Below are 20,920 nucleotides of genomic sequence, written 5' to 3'. Positions count from 1 at the left end.
TTAAGACAGACTTTGATATTTGTATTAGCTACAGAAGCTTCTCACAAGAATGGCTAATAAGCAATAATTCCATTTTGCAGGGGAAGTATGCACCTGGAGCAACTGTTGCTTCACCTGTAAATACAAAGTATCTGCATCAGTATGTTTTTTTTATGTTCATAGGATAGAAGCTTAGCCAAGTTCTGCCCTTGTTTCCATGATCAGCACCTATTGCCCCTGTCCAAGAGAGACACAGTTAGAACCCCCACAGTGAATTTTTGGTTACCCAGCCAATCGTCCAGATTGCGCTTGAAGAGGGCCAAAGAGGTGCTCTGCTTGACATGAATTGGGAGTCTGTTCTATAGGTGTGGTAATGAGACAAATATGTCCCTCCAGCAGGTTCTATTAATGTCACATACCAGGTTAAGGTCTTTAGAGCAAGTAATCCATGAGCCTTTGGACTTATGGATGTGCAGCATTTCCAAAAAAAGGAGATTCAGAGATTGTCTTATATGCAAGGCAGAGATCACCTCTGAGTAGTCTGTATGAAATGGAGTAAAGTGACAGTGATTTCAGCTGATCCACATAAGACAGATCCTAAATACCTTGACTTTTCCTTGTGAGGAACTTTTTTGGTCTTTCCAATTGCTACAGGTGCCTGGTAAAACCTATCATACCATACCATACATATCAAAAGGGGTATAGTACTCCGTTATTGGCCTGATGAGGGAAGACTACAGGGAGATTATAACTTCTTTTTTTTCTGGAGGCAATGTCCTTACTTATGAGATGAGTCATATAGAATGTCCTTCTTACCACTGTGGAGACATAGTGATCAAATGTAAGGTTGCTGTCAACCTGTATGCCCAGGTCTCTTACCACTGAGTGCATGCTTAGGGTGTTTCTATTGATGTGGTAGTTAGCAGCAGCAATGATCTTACTGAAAGGGATGATAATGCATTTTTTGCATTGAGTTTGAGGCCATGACTTTGCACCAGTCTTTGTTTACATAAGACCCTCTTGTAGGATGTTGACATTGCAGTCATCAGCAAACTTTGTCAGGGAATTATGCTGTTTAACTAATCTGGAAGTGTATTTATATGTAATGAATATTGATGCACTGCCTCTTTTAGTTTTCATGCCTTCTGTTTGTGGTCTGAATGTGTGATAAGAGGTGTAACCTGGTATGGTTGAGGTGATCTCCACTGCCTTGAACTTGGTCTCTGTGACTACACAGATGTCAGCATCTTCCAAGATGATGACTGCTTCCAGTGAGTGCAATTTCATGCTAAGATTCCTGGCATTTAGCAGCATAACCTTGAGGTTGTGTTTGGTGAAATTTTTGCTTTTTGAATTTTGTCCTTGTAACAGTGCCTAAAAAAGGCACTGTGGGGGTGGCAAAAGATTTTGCCAGTAGCCAAAATCCCAGGGGTGAGATATGAAGACCATCTCTGGCTAAGCATCATGGTCTATCAAGGATGTCATCCTAGGCTGACAGAAACTAGATCCTTTTAGAATGACACCAGAAACTAAGCCAATTATTAAAGTCAATGATTTTCTGTTTATATTGTGGTATCATCCTAGGTGAGGGTAGAATGCTGCTCAAGGCTAGGGACATACCTACCTGTGACACATAATCAGAGAGCTCAATCATGTCTCTCCTCATATATTCCAGGAAGGTATGTCTAAATTCGTTCACATCGACATATACTATGACCAAATCATAATGGTCCTTGTTGAGAGACTTCAGTGCCTGTGTGATTTGACAAATCCTGGCACCAGAAGGGCATCTGACCGTGACGTTTGCCTTATTTGGCCTGGTGAGAGGGACATTGGTGTGTCTCACAACAGAGTCTCCTATGACTAAGATATTGGAGTGGATGTGCATTGCCTTATGGGCTTTGATGGTGAGACACTTGTGTTATTATGTGTACTGTGTGTTTTGGGTGTTATGGTTAGTTTAGTATGCATGTGTTTCGGAGGTCTCTGGTGTTTAGGTAGATATTCTTGGGAATACTGCCACATATGTTGATCTATGTGTATGTTGTGTGTCATGAGTAGAAGTTTTTGTAGGTGGGCTGACAACCAGCTCTATATTGCTATCTACTGTGTGAGAGAGCTGTGATTCCAGATTCATAATGTAAGTGCATCTCTCACAAATGGTACAGGAATGATTTAGAAGTAGGGGGTTGTCAGTGTACATGAGGCAGTTACTACACTGCCTCAGTAGTCTCATGACAACCAGTCTGGCAGCAGAAAAGGAGTGAAACTGACAGTTTATGATCCTAGGAATAATCTTGTTCTGGCTATAACAGTTGAAGAGGGGCAGGTGTTAGTAGGTTTAGATGCAAAGGGATCTGGTTTAAGTAATATTTGTGAGGCTAGCAAGCAGGTGTCTGTAACCAGCAATCCCTCTGTGCAGTAGTGCACAGTGCTGTGCAATGTACAAACAGGCTCAAACAAGCAAAAACTGGTTCAGAGGCCTATTAAAGCAGAAAACCAAGAAACAGCCAAATTTCATATTATCCACTCAAAACACCCTAAACAGAGTCTTGCAAAAGTAATTCTAGCTAGATCATCTCCAAACTGTACCTTCTTTCCAAAAGGGTACAGCAGGGCCTCTCCAGACAAAATATTAACTGTTTTGCATGCTCCAAAGGTCACAAACAGTACTAGATTCAGCAAAAACCTGAACCTAGTCTGGGCTAGTATTTTTCAAGTACAGCAAACACGTAAAATAAACAAAACAAGCATATGAACAGTATTTACAGTTGTAAGAGGAATTCAATAAGCAGACAATCTAAAACATGCAGTAAAATACAGTTGCATAGTTTAAACAAACAGATATACAGCAACTATTGTTTTAGTTAATAGAAAGTACAGAAAACAGTTGAAAATAAGCACTTATATTTTGTAGTCTCTCTACAGGTATTTGGAAAATACTGGAGCAAGGGCAGAAGGCCTAATTCACTGCACCTTTGAGCAAACAATAAACCTTCATTATTGTATGGACTAGGGACTAGTAGTCTCTGCTGCATTATTTTAAACTACTGTCTTACATACCTATCATTCATATGTACTTCATGAAAGTGAATTTGTAGTTCATTACATTGAATGAACTTACATCAGTGAATGAAATACATCAATGAAGTGCAGATCTTTGCTGTGCAATAGTGAAAATGTTCCATTTGTTTACACTGCTAAGGTACAGAGCAAGCTGTGATTTTTGCCAAGATTAGGAGACAATGGGATAAGGGAAATGGCTGTTCTCCCCACTGTTATGTGATCTTGGAGTTGGTATAGTTAGAGCAGCATAGGTCTGGAGAGTGAGAGAGGCTTGCCACCTCAAAAAATAATAATAATTTAAGTGATCTCTTCTTGTGTGCCAGTTAGTAAGATGGTTTGCACTCTGATGTACTGAATTATCAGTCTAGTGCAGAACGATAATTCAGTATGTATATATACATGTACTACTATGCGGACATACACACGCAGACATACACATGAGGAAAATATGTATTTTGCTATTTTCTTGTTTTTCAGAAGGAAGGCAGAACAGTTTATGTTATTTTATTATTTATTTTATTTGCCATTTGTTTACCAGGTAGGTGAGCTGGTCTACTGAACTTTTTCAGTCAAGACTTGGGGACTAATGAACAGTAAAAAAATTTCAGTTAAAATAATTTTTCATTACATATCATAGTCTACATTCCATAGCTGATGCAATATGATGACAGTGAATAGAGGATACAGAGATGAACAGAAATGTGCAGTGGTACTGCTTTTTGCAGAAATGTCTTAAACTAGTGCATGCAGAAAGAGTAAGGGCTGAATCCTAGGCTCTGCCACATGCAAATGAGTCAGTCCAGGGGAGAGACATATGATAATTAGCCATGTACTCTCTCTGTCTTCCCTCCAGAACTGCACCCCAGAAGGAATCTACTGGCCAAGGAATTCATAGGCTTGCTTAGTCATGAAAAGCAGCATGGCTACCCCTATGACTTTGACATTGTGAACATGGCCAAATGACCATGTTCAGCCATCACTGCAGAGGTAAGTACTGGAGATTTTAGAGGGAAGGTAGGATCATGAGGTGTGAGAGTGATTGTATTTGAGGTGCTGCATGTCTGAGTGAGTGTGTCTTTGTGTGAGTGTGCATGTATGTGTGTGTGTGTGTGTGTGTGTGTGTGTGTGTGTGTGTGTGTGTGTGTGTGTGTGTGTGTGTGTATGCGCGCACATGTGTTTTTACATCAACCTGAGAGATAGCATATAGGGAGTGGTGATGAGTGAAGAATGTGTGTAGTTGCATATGTGTGTGTCAGTGTATGTGTGTGTGTGTGTGTGTGTGTGTGTGTGTGTGTGTGTGTGTGTGTGTGTGTGTGTTCGATGTGTACATGTGTGTGAATGTGGATTGGGGTGGCTGTCATCACCTCCACACATACCCCCTACACTAATGAGCAACTACAACCTTTGGCACCAGGAATTGATGTACTATGGGATAGATGGACCACTAGCCACCAGAAATTAATGTGCTACTGGGATGGGGAGATCTCTAGCCACCATTAATTAATGTACTGTGGTGATGGGGCAAACCACTAGCCAACAGGAATTAATGTACTATGGGGATGGGGGGACTACTAGCCACCACAAATCCAGGAATTAATGTACTATGAGGATGGGAGGACTGGTCACTACCAGGAATTAATATACTATGGCAATAAGAGGAGCCCTAGCCACTGGTAATTAAAGTACTGTGACAATGGGGAGACCACTAGATAACAGGAATTAATGTACTATGGGAATCGGAGGGACCACTAGCCACCAGGTATTACATCATATAACTAGCACCTTAACGGCATTGGGGGTAGGGGGAGGCACTAGATACCAGGCATACTACTTATATACCATAGCAGCACATACAGCATTATGCGGTTTGGGGATGGGGGATTTTCAGGTACCAGGGATACTACTCTTTGACTACATGATGTGGATGCACAGTTAACTACTGTGAAAAGTGCTGATATGTGCTGTGTAGTAGTTAACTGCAATTCAGAGACATGTTAACCAGTGAATAATAAAATCTTACTTCATTGGAGCTAATATGTCTATGAATCACAAAATAACACATCATAGAAGCACCTTGCACTAGGTCTATTCATGAATCTCAGGCATATGAGTAGTAGTTTTCAATTTTAGTCAAGCTGGAATGGGAAAATCATTCTGTTTCTTAGGGAGTATCTTTTTCCCTAATAAAAATAAATAATAATGGTTAAATAATACCTATTTCAGGAATTACAAGAAGTATTTTCTTTTTATATATGTGGAATGACTGAATACTAATAATCAAACATAGTATTAATATCTTAATGCCTTCTAAAGGTATAAGCATTTAAGCCTAATAAATGATAATGTGTCACTTTATAATGGACTTGCATCAGTCTGTGCAGCATAGTTTTAAGTGTCATGCTGTGCGAGAGTAACATTTTGTCTGTTTCCTTTCTAGCACAATACTTTGCCATCACTATGGTAATAGTTGGGCTTTCAGTTGTGGTTACAGTCCTGGTACTGCAGTTCCATCACCATGATCCACTTGGGGGAAAAATGCCAAGATGGGTAAGTCAGCAAATTCTTACAACTCTCATGTTAAACTTACAAATGACTTAATCAGTGATTTCATCCAGTATATGTCAATCTTTCAGCATAGCCTGGCAGTAGTTTATTGCATTAAAAGATATTCAGTAGGCAAATTATCGATAATTTGAAGTATAAGATTAAACCACTGTCTGTAATCAGCATAAATTTCAAATATTATTGGATACAATTGCATGTTAACTTAGATAACCTGCATACATGCATGCATGTTGTGTGTCAGAAATTAAACATTTATCATTTGGGATTTTTCTGTATTTATCAATGTTGTTTATTGTGTGTATTTCCTGTAATTTTTCCTTAACTACATTTTTACAGCACATTTAAATGGAATAATGAAGACAATAATGCTTGATGTTGTCTTTATTTGTGTTCTGCTTTCCCATACTGGAAGACTACAATGTTTTAGGAGACGTGGTACAACCATATGAAGTACAACTCATCAGATATTGCTGTTTCATGGCAAATCAAGGAAGGGGTAGGGGTGACACAGAAGCATGTAAATCCCTCCTTAAAGAGCCAAAACCTACTGTCTGCTGCACAGAGATTCCCCAAACCCCCACAGATGTGAGCATGCAGATGTACACAATCCACATAATTTATTTGGCCAGTTGGGCCCCAGTTATGCCCCTTATTTTGTTTATTTCTAAATCATCTAGTTAAAAATAATCAGTGTTGTAAATTCTATAAGCTCCACCTTTTATAACTGGTTTGACTGTCACCTTAGAGACAATCTATAGAGGATCTGCTTATCCTCCCTGCATTTATCTGGGTTTTCTCTCGGTACTCTTTTTTTCCTTCCCATATCCCCAAAATATGGAATGGTGACTTCAAATTATCTGTAGTTTTGTGTGTGTGTGTGTGTGTGTGTGTGTGTGTGTGTGTGTGTGTGTGTGTGTGTGTGTGTGTGTGTGTGTGTGTGTGTGAGTGTGTGTGCGCGCACGCGCGCATACACATGCATGTAAGCACATGTGTAAAACATGACTGTTAGTGCTAGCTGTTCAGTCAGTAATTCTATGTAGTTTTCAAACAAACCTTTTCCTTATGTAAGTGGTAAAACATATATTTCCTCTGTATGGTACATTTCATCAAGCAATGAAACAAAGACTGGTGAGTGGTCATAATGGAAATGTGCTCAGACCTTTGATCCCCAGTTCATAGTATTCCCATCTGTTTTATAGGTACAGCATAAGAACAAGCAGATAGTGTTGTGGTTGTGAGATAGTAATAGAGAGCTGGATAATATTACTCAAAAAAATACCTCAAGTCTGAAAAATAAAATGGTTGTCATCCTGGAAACAAAATTGTATAAATAAATACCCATTTGTTAAACAGGGAAGCCCACTGGCTTCACAGTTCATTTTCGGGGGCAACCTGGAAGCAATGTCTGGTTAAGTGGCTTGTTCAAGGTCACACAATAGGTTAATGAGGGCTGAGAGAAACAACTTCCATACCAAAGGAACTACAGCTAATAGCCTTAACCCTCTGTGACAACATATCTGTCATACCCTGATGGATATGCAAGGGAACTGCAGAAATTCTCCGCACATACGATGAGAAGTGGAAGATAGTGCCAGACTACTGGATATTCAAAAAGGAATGACCTGAGGAAAGTGAGGAAGGGGTTGCACTCTATCTATGGAGTGGGACATAATCTGTCTGCTGGAGTGAGGAAGTCATGAAGCATTTAGTAGGATATCAGGCTTGATCAAAATCCTGCTAGAGTGGAGATGACTGGTTTTCATGTGTTTGAATCCCTACAAAAAGCAAGAATGCAGTCTGGCAGATCCATTGGAGATACTGACTTTGGTAGTGGATGATTCACAGCTGAGACATCCCAGGTGGTGTCTAAAGTGCAGGGCTATAGGGTGAATTGTAATACTCTGTACAGAGAGACTGAGGACGGAAGGACAGGACTAGAGCAAGTCCTTTGACTCCTCAATGTGTAATCTGTATGCCTTTCTTCATTAAGTCTATTAGATTTGGGGCCTAGGTGTTTGAGGCTGAAATTTGTATTGCTCTTTATTTTAAATTGTTGCATCTCAGATTAAGATTGAGACATTTTTAACTGAGTTGCATCAACCATTGACTGACATTGTAAATCAAAGTGGGGTGTGATGGGCCTCCTCCAATTTCATTAAATGCTAACTTTCACCCAGAGTTTCCAAAGCCATAATTGCCACATAAAACAAGATAAGATAAATCTACTGAAATATTACATATCTTTTCCATTAGTTTTAAGTGGCTCCTGCTCGCTGGTGAATTTCTGTGAATTAGGTCATTTAGGAATTGAATTGTACTGCCCTTTTCTGAAGTATATTGATCTTTTGTTTTAAAGAGCATGAGTTTGAAATATATAGAGCTTTTGAATTCAGTCTACATGATACTATACACATGCTGTAAATTAAAGCATAGCTTGCAGTATATGGAAGTATGGTTTCCCTAGATTTCAGTTACAATTTTCATCTTAATTAGATTTCAGTAAACATATAGCTCTGTGCATTACTATATTAGTAAAAAGAAACTGATAATAAAAAATAGATTCAAGAGAGTCATGTCTATAAATTTAATGGTAATAGTCTACAGTTTCTACTTTCTTTTATAGTGCCTTTGGCCACTTGAAGTTTTCCATGCAGAAAGATTAATGTCATTTTAAAAGAGAACAATCAGTTGTTGCTACAGGGTTTTGAAGTTAACAGCGCATAAAAAATGAGTGTCAATTTCAAATGAATAAATCAAGGACTTTAAGGCTATTCCTATAGGTTCTGATGTTTTGTTTTATCTTTTAACAATTAGTAATTGCATTGCACTTCTGTTTTACCTTTAAAGTACAACTGAAAAAACAAATGTATCGCAGGTATCAGCTCTTCATTGTTAAACATCAGGCATTGGCCTGCATACAACATTGTTGCTATATTTTTCCTCCAACAGATCTTGACATCCATACTGCATTCCCTGTTATGCTGCATAACATCTCAGGATGCTATATAAGGATGCATGCATTTGTCTGCTTTCCAATGTTGTGGACCAAAACACTATTCCTTGATTTATTTTTATACAGACTTTGCACAGGCATCTTTGTAAATTTACTTCATGTGAAAAGCCAGTGTCACTGTTAACTAAAATGTGTAAAGCTTGTATGTGTATTCTCAAAATTCTAATGAGTGCTATAGCTGTTGTTGACCAAACTGTGATTGGGTCACAGTGTCAGAAAAGCAGTAATGTATCCATATGAAATCGATTTAGAAGCTGAATGCAAGCCAGCTGACATTTCTGTCAAAATTCATCACAAATCAGAAAAAAAAGAGTCTTCCTCTACAACTCAGTTTCTCAATCCCATTTTCAGAGTTTGAGTCTGGATGATGTAACATAATTCTTGATTGACCTATAGAATTTCTCATAGGACAGCTTGGTAATAGAACATTCTAGTGAATAGTGGTGTGAGACTCTTGATTTAACAAAAACAGACTAAGTAAAGAATGAAGAATTTAAAAAATGTATTTTCACTGAAAAATTACAGCATTGCCACATTGTATTCTTGTTTGTATAAGATGTCACAGAGATGGTCAAATAAGTTAGCAGGTTGCAATGCCTACGTGGGCAGTTTGCTGGGTAGCAGGTTGCAATGCCTGCATGGGGAGTTTGGTGGGTAGCAGGCTGCAATGCCTACATGGGCAGTTTGCAGGATACCATGTTGCAATACCTAAGTGGGTGGTTTGGTAGGTAGCAGGTTGTAATGCCTACATGGGCAGTTTGGTGGGTAGCAGGTTGCAATGCCTACATGGGGTCTTTGCTGGGTATCAGGTTGCAATGTCTACATGGGCAGCTTGCTGGGTAGCAGGTTGCGATGCCCTACGTGGGCATTTTGGTGGGTAGCAGGTTGCAATGCCTACACAGGCAGTTTGCTAGGTAGCATGTTACAATGCCTACATGTGGAGTTTGGAGGGTAGCAGGTTGCAATGCCTACATGGGCAGTTTGGTGGGTCATAGGTTGCAATGCCTAAATGGGCAGTTTGGTGGGTAGCAGGTTGCAGTGCCTACATGGGCAGTTTGATGGGTATGGAGGGAAGAAGGGATGGAGACGTTCCTATAGACAATACAAGATTTAATGTTTTCATGACTTTGCTCTTAACTGCTGAAGAAAATTATTTTAAAGCAATGTTTTAAATCAAGCAGTAGTTTGATTAAGTCCTAAATAATTTTTCACTAATTTAAGTTCTGGCAAGCAACATAACTAGCAGACACTTAGCTAGATAATAAGGAAAATGCATTTTTGCCCTTCTGTGATGTCAGCTTAGATAACTCATTCTGGATTGTACAGCACTTCTAAGAGAACTCTTTTAAGAAAATTTATTAATGGTATGTAGTACAAATGTCCATTTCACTCTACAGTCAGCTAGCAATACCCCCATCACATACGTGGTCACCATCAGCATGAATCACTTACTAAACAATCAGCTTCTACTCACCTTCATTAAAGCAACCTATGGTGGTTATACAAGTGAGGTCTTTAAATTTCAGCATTTGCTTCGTATATTTTATATTTCTGCACTGCATAACAACTCACCCTGGATCACCTCAACCTGAAATCATAGCCCTCTAAGGTGCATCTATAAAATATCCCAGGGTTCCACCTACTACTTGTAGGTCCCAAGCAATTCAAAACAGGTTCTCACAGCACCATTGAAGTAGCAGCACCACAGAGTAATGGTAGTACTACACCACAGAAAAATGATAGTACTGCACCAAAGAGTTATGGTAGTAGTGGACCACAGTGTAATGGTAGTACTGCATTACATAGTAATGGTAGTAGTACATCATAGAGTAATGGTAGCACTGCATGAGTAATGGTAGTAGTGCACCACAGAGTAATGGTAGAACTGCACCACAAAGTAATGGTAGTACTTCACAAATAATGATAGTACTGCACCTCAGATTAATGGCAGTAGTGCACCAGAGTATTGGTAGTACTGCACCACAGAGTAATGGCAGTACTACACCACAAGGTAATGGCAGTACTCCACCACAGAGTAATGGTAGTGCTGCACCACAGATTAATGGCAGTACTGCACTGCAGAGTATTGGTAGTAATGCATCACAGAGTAAAGGTAGTGCTGCACCAGAAAGAAATGTTAGTATTACACCACAGAGTAACTGTTGTAGTGCATCACAGAGTAATGGTAGTAATGCACCACAGAGTGGTGGTAGTACTGCTCCACACAGTAATGGTATTACTACGTCATAGAGTTATGGTAGTAATGCACCACAGAGTAGTGGCAGTACTGCACCATACAGTAATAGTAGTACTACACCATAGAGTAATGGTAGTACTGCACCACAGATTAATGGAAGTACTGCACTACAGATTAATAGCAGTAAGCTTAGAATGCCAAATAAATTGAATAAACAGACAAAAACCCATAACAGCAAGTGAAATCAGCAAGAAGTAGATGAGAAACTGAAAAGCAGTAATGGATATGCAGCACAAAACAATGCTTCTAGTCATCTTTATTTTAAGTGATATTATCAACCTATAATACTTCGATAATTAACATTTTCATATCTGAAATCACTGTATTCTGTGAAATCCATTTTGCAGTATTACTATCCATAGTACATATGTTTGTTATTCATTCCTTTATGCAAAACGTAACCAGTTAACAAACTCTCTTATGGACTTTACTACTTTATGGAAATAGTACTTCAGTAATGTGTGCTAAGACATATAACTCCATTATTTAACAAGCAACTGTTATTGCAATGGAAATGGCAGTGCTAACACGTAGATTACAAGCCCAAAGGAGAAAAAGGTCTGCTGTCAAGTTAAAAGGAACCTGAGCATATGAAAGCTTAGGAAAGTTGCACTGGATTTGTGGAAGGTGTGTTTTTCTTTTTTATTTTCTTTTTTTTGTAATAGAATCAGTGTAGGATGTATGCACTAGGAAGATCCTTGAAAAATATGAAAAAATATGCCAACTTTACCAAAACACTATGAATCGTTGGATTTTGTGACAAGAATGCAGTGAAACTGCACAGAAGTTTAGATATTCAGATATGACCACATTATGTCTAGTGGTGTTCCATTAAGCAAAATATTTAGTTTTAGATACATCTTCATTATACTGGGTAACTAGCCATAAACCACCTCTCTCTGGAGCCATAGGCCTCAAATGGCTGACCAAATACCACCATTATAATCCGCCAGTTGAGGTATACCTCCCCCTCTCAAGGTAATGAAAGAGTTTTCTACATTCGCTGCCAGTGTTTTACCTGGTCCTTGTATCTAGGATCCCATGACTACCCATTTCTTAATTATCAACCATTTAGGTTCTACTTACTCATAAAACTTATAAGCAATGCATTGTGAAAATTTCAGGCAACTATTTAAGAGAATTCCAGTGCCAACATAACTAAGCAGTCTGTAAGTAAATAGATTTAATCAATTCCCTTCCCTTAATTCTTTTTCTGCATTCTTGGCACAGATGGATCTTCAAGGGCTGCACTGTGTTAGGGATATCAAGGTCTGTATATAGGTTTCTGTGTTTTGAAAGCAAATAATATTGTATGATTTCTTATAAGGTATAGAATTCAAGACACTACCCTGGAAATCAACCAGCTTATTTGAATGAATGATCTTGTCTTACATTATGGTAGAACATTACATTTATGAGGAAGCTAAGGCATAAGATAGAGTGTCTCAACTGGTGTAGGTGGGTCACTGTAAAAGATGAGTTTGTAGCATGCTGTACATTAGTAGGACTCGGTAGCATTGTCTGAAAGTTATAACATTTTATGTTAAACAGAATGCCTCTTTTATAAATGCTTCACATCTATTAACCCTGGTTGAGAAAGTCTGTTCCATTATTAGTTGTACAGTAAACACTCAGTTAACTGGAACTCAAGCAACTGGCACTCTCAAGTAACTGGCAAAACATTTTCAAAGAAATACAGTACAATCATCATGTGTTCCACTTTCTATTTTCCCCCTGCAGAAAAAATATCTTATGCTTTTAGAGTTTTAAAGTTTTAAAAAGGAAGATGGGAATAAATTCCTTCTCTCCCCAACCAGAAAACAAGTCTCAAGCAACCAGAAGCTACAGCTATCCAGCATCTACCAATCCCTATGAGTGCTGGATAACTGAGAGTTTACTGTATAATACCCTATACAAGTTGTGCCCTGTGTTGTGTTCCAGTTTTTTCTAATATTCCCCTATACATTATATTTTAGTAATTACATTAGCTTATGCTAGTTTTGTCATTTACTAGTTTTCTCATTATGCTATTGACAAGAGACTATGTTTTCTCAAAATGCACAAGCTCTAAATTCACTATCTCATACATTTGTTGCACATATTACCTATAAACTAATGAACTCAGGAAAACCAGCAAATTGTACAAATGAGTCAAACTTAAAAATAAGCAGTCTTACATGGAGGCAAGATTCCTACACCCCATATGTGGGGAGTGTGTAACTTATTACTTACATATTTTCATCTGGTTGTTCTAAACTTGGTGAAGCAGTGACCATTCTTCATACACAAAATGATTGCTATTTCTCTGTTACCCACCAGTAGATCTCTCAACTGCACCTATTTAGGAAGAACATGGCTATTTTCCAGCTTAATTTAGCCCTTCATATGATATACCTATTTTTTGGCATCATGTTCCTATTCTGAGGCTTCATTTATCTCTTCACATGATTTTAAATAATGTTTAATGTCACATTAAATAATGTTTAATAAATAAGAAAATAGACAACATGAGCAACACAATGGTGGCACCAATAATTTAAAGAAAGAAGACCCTTGAGTTCAATCTCCCTTTTTCAGAAACAAAGGGACTTTCAGAGTTATTTTTGTAGTATCATTCTTGCAAATCCACACATTTTATTCTTTGACAATAAGAATTCATACCTTTACATCTTATACATCACCCTCATTTTTTAAAACTTGTGTTTCTCTGTAGTACTCCACAGTCCTACTGGATGTAGGAAGAGTTATGCAGTATTCAATATTCAGATTTTATTGTAATTAGGGGCCCAGATTTGGGGCTAGATGTACCTACTTTTCAAGACCCTTTGTACCTATTTTATGTGTTTGTGGGTTAAGAAGTAGCCTTTATGTCATGAGCTTTTACGTACTGCTACAATAAGATGTGAGCAACCACATATCAGGTAAATACATGTCAAGCAAGCAATAGTTAACAGCTACAAAAGGAACAATTCCAACTCAGGTAAGTCAAAATAAACTTATTGATAGTGGCTTTGTATTTCTGTAGTTGTAGTGTTAATTTCTGGCTAGCTATTCTATGAATGCAAAGCCACATTTGAATACAGCTGTGGAGTTACAGTGGGTACACAAAGCTGTGCTACTAGATAACGAACAGTGGGTACACAAAGCTGTGCTACTAGATAACGAACAGTGGGTACACAAGGCTGTGCTACTAGATAACGAACAATGGGTACACAAAGCTGTGCTACTAGATAACGAACAGTAGGTACACAAAGCTGTGCTACTAGATAACGAACAGTGGGTACACAAGGCTGTGCAACTAGATAATGAACAGTGGCTACACAAGGCTGTGCCACTAGATAATGAACAGTGGGTACACGAAGCTGTGCTACTAGATAAGGAGCAGTGGGTACAAAAACCTGTGCTATTAGATAATGATAGGGAGCATGTTTGCTTCTCTGCAAGATTCCAGGGAGCTTTGGTGGTTGTATAAGTTGGAGATTGCTATCAAGGATATTTTATAGTTAAAAATACACCTTTTAAGGAAAACTGTTTTTTTTCTTTCCAAGAATAAATATCTTGTGCTTTTTTGATGTATTGGAATGTGCCCTTTCCATATGTTGTATTGAAAGTGGCTGGTTAATGTCCACACATAGGAATTCCTTTGAACTGTAAACAGTTTTGCATATGGGGTTCAGTTGACACCCAGCAATACTTATAGTATGTATAGGTTTAATGCTCTCTGTATGGGGAAAGCACAGTTAGGACTGCTTTGGGGTAGTGATTATTTCTTTTTTTTTTTCTTTTGTCTAGTCATATGTCACCTCCAGAATTGTGACCCCCTTCTCACCACTGATTTTAAAAATAACAAGTTTGTATCTAATCTGTTTTTGGAATCTAACTTTATTTTAACCAGGATAGACCACTGATCTCATTGGATCCATTCCAGTCTCAGCCCAAGGAAAACACAAGAGTTACGTGATAGTTATCAGACATTAGATACAGAGCAAAGCACAAAATGCAATATATGCATATATTATATACAATGTGAATATCATAGTTGGTTTGAGGGAATAAAGGCAATAATATACAGAGTGACTTAAAAAGTGCAATATATATACATGCATTATTCAGAAAGTGGAAATCAAGGATCAGCTCTGAGACCTTTTTTTTTGCAATGGTGATGGACAGGTTGACAGACGCGATCAGACAGGAGTCTCCGTGGACTATGATGTTTGCAGATGACATTGTGATCTGTAGTGAGAGTAGGGAACAGGTGGAGGACACCCTTGAGAGGTGGAGATATGCTCTACAGAGAAGCAGAATGAAGGTCAGCAGGACTAAGACAGAATATATGTGTGTGAATGAGAGGGAGGATAGAGGAACGGTGAGGATGCAGGGAGTAGAGTTGGTGAAGATGGATGAGTTTAAATACTTGGGATCAACAGTTCAGAGTAATGGTGAGTGTGGAAGAGAGGTGAAGAAGAGAGTACAGGCAGGATGGAGTGGGTGGAGAAAAGTGTCAGGAGGGATTTGTGACAGACGAGTACCACTAAGAGTGAAAGGGAAGTTCTATAAGAGGGTAGTGAGACCAGCTATGATATATGGGTTGGAGACAGTGGCATTGACAAAAAGGCAGGAGTCAGAGCTTGACATGGCAGAGTTAAAGATGTTAAGATTTGCACTGGGTGTGACGAGGGTGGACAGGATTAGGAATAAGTATATTAGAGGGTCAGCCCAGGTTGGAAGGTTGGAGACAAAGCCAGAGAGGCAAGATTACATTGGATTGGACATGTGCTGAGGAGGGATGCAGAGTATATTGGGAAAAAGATGCTAAGGATGAAGCTGCCAGGTAACAGGAGAAGAGGAAGGCCTAAGATAAGGTTTATGGATGTGGTGAGAGAGGACATGCAGGTGGTTAGTGTGACAGAGCAAGATGCAGAGGAGAGGAAGAAATGGAAACAGATGATCTGCTGTGGAGACCCCTAATGAGAACAGCCGAAAGATGAAGAAAGAAGAATTCAGAAAGTGGAAATCAGAGTTAGCATGCTGAAAGAATCATAATCAAAAATAGTCAGGTATGTAGATGGAAGAAGAGAATAAAGAGGTTAAGACATATGACTAGAGATAGCAGTTGCATTTTCATAGAGTCTTGAAAAGTGTTTTTATTTGTAAACAGAGATGGAGATAAGAGGAATTCTCTTTAAGAAAAGAAGGGAGAGATTTCTACAGTTTGGGACCAAGGACTGAGAAAGCATGGTCTGTGCAGTGAAATCTACTTTGGGGGTTTGGAGGAGATGCATGGTTAAGATGTCTAAGGTTATATGTTGATACATCTCTACATGGCATGGAAGCTAATATAGAGATGGTGCCATTCTTAACAAGTTTAAATGGATGACAGGCAAGTTGCCATACCTCTCAACTGTACCAAATTCCTCAGTATTTACCAGTTTTGAGGTCAAAATAATGGGGTGCCACAAATTCCCAAGTAGCCCCTTTAATTCCTATTTTTAAAATTATTTTTTTTGGAGTTGACACTGATGTCAACACGTGCAGGGCATGCGTGATGATGAGGCAAACTGCCAGGCTGTCGGAAGAGGGCTCGGACTGTGTCTTTTATGTTTACTTTCTTTTTTTTTTTAGATGGACTTGTACATTGATTGAATGTTTACAGCAGCAGCACATATTGAGTGGAGCAGAGGAACTCTACCTTACAAACTAGATATACTTTTATACAATTTTGGAGAGACATCAGTCAGTATCAGTATTAAATTTTAAGCATTTCTGTACTACATTACTATAGATTAACTCTATATTCAGGTTTTTACTTGCTTAGGGTGTATATAGATGCTTTCTCTTTTGTAAACTATGTTAGTATAAGCTGTTTATAGGAAAGGTACTAATTTTATTTATTTCTCATATTCACCGTTTTGCCATTATTAAACCATACATTATTTTATGTGTTATTATTGTTGTTGTTCTTAAAATGTTTTAATAAAGAAATAATTTTAAGAACGGACACGGTGTAGTACAATTTCTTGTTTCCTTTGCTACAAGCTGGTCTTCAGTTGTTGTAGCACTACAGAAAGACACTAGAAGGCATGAAATGTTGGTAATTTGCAGTACTTTCTGACTTCCTGGCGCCTGGGGCAATGCAGTAGTAAGGTGGATGTTGATGAAGGTTTTCTTAAAACTTGCATGCCGCCAATATGTTTACATGATTGTCTGAAATGCTAGCTCTTCTTAGCTTGAAGATATTTTGTGAACTCACTATGCTTCTGTAGTTCTTATTCACTCGTTTATGTACCACCAGGCACTTAGAAAAAATAAAATAAAATAAAATAAGTTTCTCAGTTGGTACACTGTGGCAAAATGCAGAATGTTCCCCTGCCATCTTCATTTAAAGTCAAACTTATTGGGGCTGGTTTTCAGACAGCAGAGGAACTGCAAGTTATTAGGCCAACAGAACTGAGTAAAGGTAAATAGGGGACATTTATCTGGCATTTCCACCATTGATGAGAGATCTTATGAGGAACAAACCAGTTAGCAAGTTTACTTTTGGTTGTTTTACGTAAAATGTTGCGCACGTCCCAGTGAAACAGAAGTTTGAGTTTAAGGGATTTGCTGTGATGCTAAGTGGTCCTCACTCAGTGTAAACAGACTATTTGTTTCCAGAAGTGCTTTCAGATCTGCCATAGATTTTAACTGCCCTTGAGTGTGGCTTCATATTTTGCTGTCTTTCATAAAATTGGTCTATTTGGGAAAAGTGCAGATTAGTTATGAAATAATGAAAAGTCGTTAATGGCAATTTTAGACATATATGTTTAACTACTTTCAGTTGCCACTGATTTTGGCTGAATATTGTGTTGCTTCTTGCAAAATAAGTATTTTTATGAAAAAAATAAATAAATAACTGGATTACAGTCACGAAAATAAAGATAGTCCTTATAGTTCCATACTTCACAAAATGATTGCTGATTCAAGTAATTTTCCATCTTTGCAAAAGAGTACTGAGTTTGTTTTTTATATAAAGTAATTGTGGGGATCTGCTGGATTTCTCAACACATTATGAGCCCCAACCCTATGTGAAGAACATACATTGTAACCTCTCAGATCAAGAAATCTGTACAAAGCCAAATATAATGGAGGGACAGATTTTAAATATTGCTCCTGTAAACTTAGATAGTTGCTAAATAATACATTTAGGTTTTGCGTTATTATGTATTTTCTGAGGGACACGAGGTCTGCCATATTAAATGCCTGCCATTATTTATTATTTAGTGACTTCACATTGGTATCCCACAATTCCATTGGTATGGGCAGGGTTACATGACTGTGTATGTAAATTTTATGTTAATCGTCATCCTAATTTTTGGCCAGTTATACCTACTTTTCTTGGGCCTTTGTCCAGATTTTTGATGTTTGCAGGTTGAGAAGTATGGAGGCAAGTAAAAAGTCAGAATGTTGTCTCACAGATAGAAAGTTAGCTTTTTCAGTGGTTTTGCAGTGGTGTTCATTTATTGGGGAGAGTGATGAATCCATCCATCCATCCATCCATCTTCAATGCTTTTTTTCCATTTTGCACATATGGTCGGGGTGTCCCTACAACAGTGATCTGCAAATGGCATTTGAAATGGATTGAATGGTGGACACATTTCTTTTAGAAACTGCAGCAATTAACAAGAGAAAGTATTTTAGCTATACCAGTAAGATACCTCTACCTATGGCATTTCTACAGGGTCTGGATAGAAAAGGGGAGATTCTATTAGCCGAAAATAGGAGAGACAAATAAGTCTTTCCCTCACTCATACCATTTATTGCTAGAGCAATACATATATGCTCTGTGACTATAAAAAGGTGTAAGAGCCTGGCAAGATTGATCAGGAACTTTCAATATATAAGAAAACAATACTTTGATGTCAGATTGTTTCAGGAGACAGGCTTTTCACATTTATAGATTGATAAACTGGATAAGTTTGATTATAAAGGAGTCACGTACCCATCATGCACCACAAGCAAGCATAGGTGGGTTGCAGTGTTATGGTACACATCAGTAACCATGGTGATTTATGATACACTAAGGAATGGGAAAGATAATACTGTGAATATTCAATATATTTGAGGGGTGCATTACTTTCTGGTGCTTTTTGTGCCTCTGTCTGTCCAAAAAAAGTCAGAATGTTGTCTCACAAGTAGGAAGTTAGCTTTTTCAGTGATTTTGCAGTGGTGTTCATTTCTTGGGGAGAGTGATGAATCCATCCATCCATCCATCCATCCATCCATCCACCCATCTTCAACGCCTTTTTTCCATTTTGCACATATGGTCAGGGTGTCCCTACAGCAGTGATCTGCAAATGGCATTTGAAATGGATTGAATGGTGGATGCATTTCTTTTAGAAACTGCAGCAATTAACAGGAGAAAGTATTTTAGCTATACCAGTAAGATACCTCTACCTATGGCATTTCTACAGAGTCTGGATAGAAAAGGGGAGATTCTATTAGCCGAAAATAGGAGAGACAAATGAGTCTTTCCCTCACTCATACCATTTATTGCTAGAGCAATACATATATGCTCTGTGACTATAAAAAGGTGTAAGAGCCTGGCAAGATTGATGAGGAACTTTCAATATATAAGAAAACAATACTTTGATGTCAGATTGTTTCAGGAGACAGGCTTTTCACATTTATAGATTGATAAACTGGATAAATTTGATTATAAAGGAGTCACGTACCCATCATGCACCACAAGCAAGCATAGGTGGGTTACAGTGTTATGGTACACATCAGTAACCATGGTGATTTATGATACACTAAGGAATGGGAAAGATAATACTGTGAATATACACTGTATTTTAGGGGTGTATTACTTTCTGGTGCTTTTTGTGCCTCTGTCTGTCCAAGCCTGGTCTACTTACCCAGCTGGATTGAAGGCAGATTAATCTTCTTTATTTGTTTATTTATTCTTTGTGGGGGCAGATTTTAGCTGTTTAGCTTCAGCTAGAGATTTCAGTGCCAAAATGGAGCTGAGATAATCTGCTATATCAAATAATAGTTCTTTGAGCTACAGCTTGAGTTTAACAGATGTGAATATTTTTTAAGACTCAAACCATGTTATGCTTTACACATTATTCATGTATAAGCTGGCTTACATTTTAAAATAAACAGAATATATTAGAAAACCACATTAACAGACTAACTTCATGGTTTTGACATAATGATAAGCATGTTTTTTAATCATTCCATATAATCATTTCTAATGTCATTTCTAAAAAACTATCCCCTAGTCTTAGGACATTTATTGTGTAGTTCTCAGTATGTTGCGCCATGTAAATTGTTACCAGAACTGTAGTTGGATATCAGGAACATTGACTTGTGTGGGGAACTAGGCCCTACACCTTTTGTGGGATACTTTAAATGGTCATGTTCACATTAAATTAACTAGCTTAATTAAACAGAAGCTAAAGGAATGTGATCTTGAACCATAATCAGGTCATGTAAATCTGAAAGTCTGAATCATTTGCACCAGTTAGCTGAGGGCAGAGCTAGTAAAAAGTACAGTAAGCTGAAGGGATGATTCAGGAAAGTTACATACATAACAACAGATTTGCAGCTTATGTGATTACAATCAGAGTTTGCTACCATGTATACCAAACCAGTCAAGAATTTGGCTTTCAGGTTACATTTGAACAGCATCAGTCATACACTTAGCACAGTTGAGCAACTATCAACTAAATCCTCTACATATAACAGAATATTCTGAAAGAGTTCCATAAATATTTTCAAACAGATTCTAAAGCAGCAGGGGAGGACAGAGCTCTCGAGACAAAAACATTCATAAGTACAGTTTTTGTGTAGAGGTCGGCACAAGATGATGTAGCCAATCTTGCCACCCTGATCAGAAATGAAGAAACTGAAACAGTGATTAAGAATTTTAAATTATACAAGGCCCTCAGCATAGATGTTCCCCCATGAAATTGTGAATTCCATACTATGAATGATTTTGCTGCTGTATTCATACAATGGCTAGGGAAAGATTGTGATCCCTCCCTCATGGGGGCACG

General features: G+C 38.1%; 1 protein-coding gene across 1 annotated transcript in view; it reads left to right on the top strand.

The window, feature by feature from the left end:
- The window catches only part of LOC122791403 (neuronal acetylcholine receptor subunit alpha-7-like), a 2,335,909-nt gene that overhangs the window by 2,200,455 nt on the left and 114,534 nt on the right, over window positions 1–20,920 (top strand). Inside the window, exon 9 of the mRNA XM_044059149.1 lies at window positions 5,483–5,592. Coding sequence (XP_043915084.1) covers window positions 5,483–5,592 — 110 coding nt within the window. The remainder of the gene's footprint in view (window positions 1–5,482; window positions 5,593–20,920) is intronic.

Source organism: Protopterus annectens, chromosome 17.part0 (genome assembly GCF_019279795.1).
Source record: "Protopterus annectens isolate FY-2018-M chromosome 17.part0, PAN1.0, whole genome shotgun sequence".
Taxonomy (NCBI): domain Eukaryota; kingdom Metazoa; phylum Chordata; order Ceratodontiformes; family Protopteridae; genus Protopterus; species Protopterus annectens.
Note: the sequence above shows the minus strand (reverse complement) of the source record. Positions and strands in the feature narration are given on the sequence as shown.